Here is an 8,843-nt window from a genome sequence, read left to right on the forward strand (position 1 = left end):
GACATGCCCCCAGCTCCGCCGGCATCGCCGGATCGCAGAAGCCCCCGCGCGCCCCCACCTCGCGTGCGTGCGCTGGTCTGCGTGCGCTGCTCTGCGCGTGCGGCGTGGCGCGCCCGTCCGCCGTGCGCGTGGTTACCGCGCCCAGACTCCCAAACGAGCGCGGCCGTGGGCGTCGACAGCGGAGCGTGGCCGGACGGGCATGGCCGTGGGCGTCGCCGGCACGAGCGGAGCGCGACAAGACGTGCGCAGCCAAGGGCTTCGCCGGCGCGAGCGGAGCGCAGCTGAACGGGCGCGGCCGGGGGCGTCGCCGGCGTGAGTGGAGCATGGCAGGGGAGGATCTGGGATGTGCGTGGATGCGGAGGAGCGCGACGCAGGCGAATGGCGCTCGGCCGGAGTGAGACAGGCGCCGGAGCCGGTTGGAGAGGCGGTCGCCGGTGGTTGGTGTGGGAGGAAGGAGAAGAACAGAGAATAAAAAATGGGACTGACAGGTGGGGCCCATCTCCATCTCAGCTCCTCCGTTAACACAAGTGGACCGCAGGGACGGCTGTTTCGCCACGTCATCACTGACAGTGGGGCCGTGAAGGTTAAGACGCTGTCTACTGAGGTTTTGCTTGATTTGTTGCTGTCCGCCTTAGAGATGGTACTGACTTGAAAAAATTAGCAAAACCGGTACTGTCGAATTCGCCCCAATTGTGGTAGTTCCTTGTAATTTACTCTCTACGGAGGGAAGGTTTCCCAGATGAAAAAAGAAGCAGAAGGACGAACAAAGGATAGAGCACCCACCAACTGAATTATTGGATAATGAAGGCGATCAGAAGATTATACTTTCCTCCCTCTCACATGTCTGTTTCATTCCAGGCCTACTGAAAACCGATAGAAAAAAGAACTGAAATGACACCCGTAAACACAGAAGCGATGCAACAATTTTGCAGCTATAAAAATTGGGTGTTCAGGAGTGACAACAACTCGACGATAAAAGGCATTCAATAGCATGCATCAGAGGGCGTTGCGCTGCCAATACACGGAACTTTGTCCGTGAGAGTAAGCAACCTGCCGAGGCTGAATGGGTGATGACCAGGAGCAGAAGATTCCTGGTAGATGGAATATTTAGTGTCGTATTTTGTATTCAGGAGGAATAACCAATGTTGCCTGTGTGAGAGATTGACTCCAATCTCACAAACCTGGGCAAGCTAGCACGATACAAATAATAAGACGACGATTCTATGGCCACCCTCTCTCTCTCTGGTGAGTACGTGGGCGGAGTCACGACTTTCTTCATCAAGTTGAGTTGATTCTTTTGGCCTAAATTGTCTAACTTCGGTCGCATCTAGCACACCCCTCAAGTGAGCGCTAGGCGACGGGATTGAACGGCCTCGGGCGAGGGCAAGAGCGGGTGGGCGACCGAGGTAGGGGCAGGTGGTCCGCCGGCGGAATCGGGAACAAGATGGGAATGGGAAAATAAAAGCAAAATCAAAAAATAAAATAAAATAAAATAAAATAAAAGCACTGACATGTGGAATTTTTGGTCGAATATTCCGAAATATATTATTTTACTGTTCCCTATGCGGAGTCTGCTCTGCCACAGCCCGCGTGAGCGCCTAAATCGCGTTTAGTGTGCCCTTTATACGGGATTTGAAGGGCCGCGAGATAAGAGGCCCGCTAAAAGGAGAGAATTGAGCAAGTGGGGGCGATGTGCAGGGAGCGAAGGGAGAGTGGCGGCTTTGGCGAGAGGAAAAGAAGCCAGTTGACAACTATGCTCTCGTGAGGAGGGGATAGTTTGGCTACTCTCCCTTCGCTCTCTTTTTTCGGCCATCTGGTCCATGTGGTTTCTCTCGCTTTTTTCTGTTTTGTTCTTGTTTTATTTTGAGAAAAGTGAATGAACCAAAGAAAGGGTTTTTGGGAAAAAGAAAGAGGGCAAATTATTTTAAATATTTTTAAAAAACTTTAAAGGGATTTAAACAAACTTTTCAAAAATCGTTTGAACAAGTAAGAACTATAGCTACGTATCATGCTCATTAATATTTAGGTTTTCACCGGTGTCCTAACTACCGGAACCATTTGTAGCCGATCTAAAGATTTCTCACGAGTTTAACACAAGTTAAGTTTTGCGGATTCAATGTTTTAGAAAGGTTTAATGGGTGCCCAAAGAATATATGGATCCGTCTTTTCTATAGACGAAAATATTTGTGTTTACAATGTGGTGTGACATGTGTGCCGATAAAAACTATTTAACGGACCGTAGCAACCTCGCACAGGCATTCAACTAGTATTAGTTATATTAGTGAATGGAGGAAGTACTGTATAACATATTTGGGCATGTCCAACAAGGACGTCCACACTTTGACCTGCAAAAGCTACTGAACGAATAATGAGTAGCAGTATCTCGCGAGCAAAGATTGTGCACTGGACATTACGACTCCAATGATCTGAAGTATAATTTTTCTATGCTAAGCTTCATCTATACCTTTCAATCAACAATTTTTGTCCAATCCAGGCATAGCTCTTTTGTATGAGGCGCAACTTGGAGCCATAAAAGAGCACAACACTAGACCATAACAAAAGGAAAATAGAGCCTCAAGTCACTCATGGACAAGAACAACAGTTTCAATGAGTAGACAGTTGCAACAAATTACAGCCCCAGAAGGCCAGAGTAGAAAGAAAAGAAAAGAGAAAAAAGAAGGGAAATCTATACAGAGCCCATAACAGCAAGTGATATCATGAAACTTGTCTTGCAGAGGTATACAGCGTACTAACATTTCCAACAGCACAGATTAAGTGAATATCTCTCTCACAAGCCAATCCAATGTGGGATAGGCGAAGTAGAGGATCAAAGCTGATGGCAGCGCAAACAAAAATGTGATAAGAAAATACAGGAGCAGAACTGCAGCACTGGCAGGGACCGCGTAGAGAACTATGAGAAGGAACATTATCACGAGTGGGAACTTGGCTGTCAGCTGTAGGAAGCACACAATAAGCTTGTGGAGGGAGAGGGACACGTTGAAGTTGTCAGTATTGGAAGTGTTGCCAACGTTAATTCTGTCTCTGGCAGAAGAGATCTCCGCTCGTGCCGTTGAGGTTCTTCGGTGGTGTTGACTTGAACTCGTGCCACCATTGCAAGGACCTGACGAGTGGTGCCCTTCGTGACCAGACGAATGGAACTTTGCTCGCTCACCGTTCATGCTCTCAACCATCCACAGCAGGAAGTAGTTCTTGCGCGGGAACTTGAGGTTGCCCTTGTACACCAGCCGGAAAGATAATAGGTTGCACCAAGGACATGAGATGAAGAGAGGCAGCTGGACAGGAAGGGTTGGGAACTTGACAACAGCCCATTGAAGACCTAGGATACAGTTCTTGCACATCGTGTGACCACACCACAAGACATATGGAATGTTCTCCACAATGTTGAATGATTCGCAGCATATTGGACATTCAAGGCCTTCCTCTCTACTTGCACATGAAGAAACATCATCATCAGAGCAATCAGGATTGGGTGGCTGTGCCTTTTTCTTTATACTTCCAGCTATGGCATTTGATGCAAAACTCCACATGTTGAATTAGGAAGAGCTGATAAACTACGTTTTGCGCATCTGCAATCCTGCTGTACAGCAGAGAATCAGAACACCTCATAAACGAAAAAAAAACCCATACCTACATAAAAGACATTTTCTCCAGTACTACTTATCATGGATTGCGAGTCGAAAGACTAGTCGAGACTAGTCGACGACTAGTCTACGAGTCGCATTTGCAAGGTCGACTCGGCCAGTCGACTCGACTCATTTGATGAGTCGATCGAGTCGATCGACTAGTCTTGACTAGTCTCGACTAGTCCAGGTTTGTGAGTCTGTCGACTAAAAAAATGACCCCACATGTTATAATTTTTTCCATTCTTTCCTCCCATTCCCATTTTCCCCCGTGTTCCCCCGTGAAACCAAGATCGAGAGACAGTTTCCCCCGCTCAAACCCAAAAGCCAAAACACATCTTGGTGTTCTCTCCCTTGGCCGCCGCCTCTGCAAGAACCTGCCGGCCATTGGAAGGAATTGCCCAGGTTTTCCCCCACTCCCCTGTCCCCAACCTGTATGCTGCTGGTTCATGGACAAGAGGAAGGCCTTGGCCATTGGAAGGAATTGCCCAGGTTTTCCCCCACTCCTCTATCCCTAGCCTTATATTCTATCCTACATTAAACACATTAGTAATTTAGTGTTAAACATGAGTCTTGCTGAGTCGAGACTAGTCTTGACTAGTCTCTGAGTCGCTGCCCCAGAACGACCTGTCGACTCGTCGACTCGCAATCCTTGCTACTTATCTTGAGAAAAAAACTCAATGTAAGTTGTACTCACAGTCACAGATGATACAAAAATACTTCAATAGATGCAAAAGCCGAAAAGACTATCAAAACATCAAGTAGACAACAAATTAACCAGTCAGGCAATGAATTATAATTAACTATGCAATCATGTTTGCTTTTGAAACAATAATACAGTACCCAGGTGCATTAGCAATTCCACAAACCACATAGCAAACACACAAGTGCTGAATGTGCTGATTGAAGTTACTGACTGCATATATACCTATTGCTGCCCCTAGCATCATTCAGTAGTTTCACATAAGAATGTTTTAGACAAACTACATGGTGCTACCACATACAGACTCGCAGTGATAATTAAAACAGATGCTTATCAGTAATGTAACATGTAAACTACCAGAAACTAACCAAGGGTTCTAAAGTCGTAGTAAAACGAATTAGGGAGATCCAATATGGGTTATGTAAGACCATCTAAGTTTATTGCACATTAATGGAAAATATATATTGTCAAGTCGTTCTAACCCTTCCTGTACAGCTTACGCATGACTTACATCACATTAAATGGAGGTACGGAAGGATCAAATAAATCCTACAAAGACTACACATTGCTTATACTCCCTCCGTCCCGAAAAGGATGTCGCAAATTTGTCGAATTTAGACAAATCTGTGACATCTTTTTCGGGAGGGAGTACATCATTTAGGCTGTATTTGGTTGGGCTTTTAGAGCCAACTTCACGTTTCCAACCGCAGAATCTAAACCAAACGAGTTTTTTAGGAACCAACTTCTCCAAACGCAGCAACTTCTGGTACGCGTAAATTGAGCAGCTAGTCGTAGCGACCCCAGACCAGCTTCCATCGCGGTAGCTTCCCAACTTGGACGAAAAATTACCCACTGCCACTACGTAAGTCATACCGGTTCGCTCCATCTTCTCCAAAACAGATCAAAGCCAAGGAATCTCTGCCCGCGCGTCACCACGGAGAAATAGACATGGCGCTAGGGTTGCGCCGCCCCTGCGCCGCCGCCCCTCTGCCGGGAAGCCGGCGGGGATCCGCTCTTCCTTCCGCCGCCTTCACCACTATTCCTCCGCCTCGGTTCGATTCCCCATGACCAGGACCCGTCCGTGCTCACTCCCAACGCCAACCCGCCCGTGTTGACTGCCGCCGCCGTCCCCGTCGCCGTCCCCAACCCAGATCTCGTGCCTGACCCCTCCGTGCTGCGCGCCGTCGGAGGTATGTGCCCCTCTCCCTCATCTCTGGTCTCTCCCTCTCTGCTCTCTCAGCCATGGAAATACCATGCCCCATTCATTCGATTCAGCAATTAATTTTTTGGTTGAAGCATCCCCTTGATAGAACGTGTATTAGGTATCTAATCGTGTCATGTTTGTACGGTAGATAGAGATTAGTTTGGATCCTAATTGTGTCCGTCTTGTACACGACCTGTAACCTGTAATTGTTTCAGTCATTGATCATCTATATAAATCAATATATAGGCAGCAGAAACCATCTCTATTTGCTCTGTTTGTTCGATGAGCTGTGAGGCAACAGAAATAATTGTTCCCCTCTGTTTTTGGTTGAAGCAACCGTATATTGTAAAGCTATATAAAATAATCAGTATAAAGCATATACAGTACATGATTGTTACATTGTTACTCTGTTCTTGGTTTAAGTAACCATTTGTTGTAAACCTGTATTTACATGTGTTTGATGAAGATGAAGATTATCTACCTGGAGCAGCACGTGCAGTACCACAATCACAAGGGGATGATGAGCCGGAAGTGGAGAATGAAGAATCCATGAACAACATTCGGAGTAGGATCGCTTATGCTTTGCTTATGGCGAGAGATGAGTAGAATATTGATGTTGATCGAGAACATTGTTATGTGAACCATGTCTTTTGCATGCGATTTATCTTTTGTAACTATTTGAGTACATTACATCTATTTATATTATCTATAAGTATGAATCATTACGAAAAAGTTACAAATATTCTCCAAAAATGGCTACTTACATATCAATTAGTGCACATATTGATGTTTTCCGATCATTTCACATATAAAAAATCTCTCTGGTTCTCAGGGACATTACAGGCATTTCTAACCAAACTTACAGTTCACAGTTGGTACAACCAAACAACTTCCAGATAATCCACAGTTCACAGTTCACAGCTGCTTTTTCACAGTTCACAGTTGACAGCAGCTTTTTTCATAATCCACAGCTCAACCAAACACACCCTTAGTAGTTGCAATAAGAAGAGGCCACTGGACACTTCTTCGGAACATATTTAACAAAATGCAGGATTATTTAGTCTAGTTCAGCCCTAAATGATTTGTAAAAGCGAAAACAGGTTCTGGGTTATGTTTTTTTGTGTGTGATGGTTCTGGGTTGTACTAAATTGCTAATACACCTAAATTGAGCTATTTTGATGTTGTTGCAGTAGATACGGCGATTCTTAAGCAAATACATGATTCCTGGTATTCAGTCAACGTGAGAAAATAAAACAGTCATTTGTATGACAAGGTGGATGCTGTGATATCTTATGTCCAGTTCGTGTTTCCCATGTTTAGTTTTCCATTCCTGTATTTTTTTTACCCTTTTCGGACCTATGCTGGATCTGGTATGTTGGACACTCTGGTTTCGAACAGGGAGGCTTGTTTTTTTGGGGGGGCCTCTAATGATCTAACAGAGTTCGTATCATGGCATGTTCAGTGTCATACAGTTATCCAGAGCCTATTCGGTAGAGGTTGAGATCAGTAAAGCTTATGACTACTCAAACAGTCTCACTTAGAGATAGTTTCTAGCAAACTCAGACTCAAGCCCTGTTCAGATAATTGAGATCATGTATGCCTCACCTGGCAACCTTCTTCAAAATTTCTACAGGCTTAAAATCCTAAGGATGTATCAATCACCCAGTTTCAAATCCGGCCTACTGGTTACTCCTCGGTTTCAGAGTGCAAATCGTACATCTCTATCGTCGTGCAAGGTATAGAGATTCCACTAGTATTTTCTTTTTTGGACTGCAAAACAAATCCAATAGGACATTTCGTACCTACACATAGCCATGGAAAATCTCGAATCGGGGAAGTCGTCCCACTCCAAAAAAAAACATCCTACGGTGAAGAAGTATCTATCTTTTTTTTTTTGTGAAAGAAGTATCTATCAATCACGCATCTAGTAACTAGAGATTTCTTATATCAGGAACGCGCAGGCAGTAACCGGAAACGAATCAGGACAGATCACTTGGGGATCAGGGAAAGGAAGAGATAGCAGCTTACCGACAAGAACCCGGATCTCTATCACCCGCGGAACAGGGGAGGGCGGGGGGCTCCGCCGGAAATTGCGTCTGGCTAGCTAGGAGGCGGCCATCCCGGAGACGGCCGCCGCGTCGAGGGGGGCGACGCAGTGGGGAGTGGCGGTCGGGTGGCGGGGGGTCGACGGAGTGGGGAGTGACGGCCGGCCGAGACGATGTGTGGCGAATGGGAGGGGAGAGTTTGCGTTGCGAGGGGTGGAACCGTGGAAGTGGAACAGGAAGACGATGACCACCCCCTACTCCAGCCCTCCTGACGTTTCAGTTTTGTTTTTGTTTTTTTTTTTTTTTTTTTTTGAAACGGGCAAAAAAGCTTTTGCCTTATATTAATATAGGAGAAGCAAACAGGGGTGGCAGAGCCAAAAGAAAAAGAGGGAAGGCGGGAAAAGAAGAACCCTCCCCCTAAAGGTACAAGCACGATCAGCCTATAAGCTCCGCCAGATTCTTAGCGCCGGCAAGGACCCAGTCCTTCCCTTCATCCTTGATCTTTTGCATGACAACCAAGGGCAAGGAAGATTTGTTGTTGAAGACCCGCTCATTCCTCTCTTTCCAAATCTCCCAACTGATAAGCAAGATTGCAGTTCGTAAACCTTTGGGAGAGGAAGTGGGAGTTTTTGCGATAGCATGCCAGTAGTCCAACACTCTAGACCTCCCCGCCCCGAGGCGGATAAGGTGCAGGGCGGTCCAACCGGGAAGGCTGCGGCGATCCAAATTCTCTTAGAGAAGCGGCATTCGAAGAGAAGGTGCCGAGCCGTTTCTCGGGAGCATACGCATAGCCGACAAGAAGGATGATGCGGCCAACCTCGTTTGGCAAGACGGCCAGCGATCCGAGGCGGTTTTGCACCGCAAGCCATGCAAAGAAACGCCATTGTGGTTCAGCCAAAGGTTTCCAAACGATGTTACCAAAAGAGCAAGGCAAAGCGGGCAAGAACTGAGCTTTGTAGGCGGAACTGGCCGTATAACACCCATTGGGAGTCAGTGTCCAAACTATGGAGTCCTTCGTGCCTGGCGAAAGTTGAACAGCCGAAAGGAGATCCCAAAGGCGAACGTATTGCTCCATATGATCGATGGTGAAAGCCTCGACCGAAATGTCAGCCACCCAGTTGTGACCTTCAAGGGCGTCTCGGACAGTCCGGTTTTTCCTTTTAGACGCCACATATATAAGAGGAGCCAGGTCTTTAGGTGGGGTGCCATTTAACCAAGAAGAAGACCAGAAGGAGGCTTTAGCGCCATCG

At 46.5% G+C, this 8,843-nt stretch overlaps 1 protein-coding gene across 2 annotated transcripts; it reads right to left on the reverse strand.

Moving 5' to 3' along the window:
* Window positions 1-2,586: 2,586 nt before the first annotated feature.
* LOC127296547 (uncharacterized) lies at window positions 2,587-7,838 on the reverse strand. Of its 2 annotated transcripts, none has more exons than XM_051326656.2 (2): window positions 7,577-7,838; window positions 2,587-3,595 (listed from the first exon to the last, which is right to left on the reverse strand). In XM_051326656.2, the coding sequence occupies exon 2, from the start codon at window positions 3,546-3,548 to the stop codon at window positions 2,772-2,774; it is 777 nt and encodes a 258-aa protein (XP_051182616.1). In that variant the 5' UTR covers window positions 3,549-3,595; window positions 7,577-7,838; the 3' UTR covers window positions 2,587-2,771. The 2 variants fall into 2 exon arrangements, with proteins under 2 accessions (XP_051182616.1, XP_051182615.1); XM_051326655.2 differs by having other exon boundaries at window positions 2,587-3,598.
* Between the last annotated feature and the right edge of the window lie 1,005 nt (window positions 7,839-8,843).

Source organism: Lolium perenne, chromosome 4 (genome assembly GCF_019359855.2).
Source record: "Lolium perenne isolate Kyuss_39 chromosome 4, Kyuss_2.0, whole genome shotgun sequence".
Classification (NCBI taxonomy): Eukaryota; Viridiplantae; Streptophyta; class Magnoliopsida; order Poales; family Poaceae; genus Lolium; species Lolium perenne.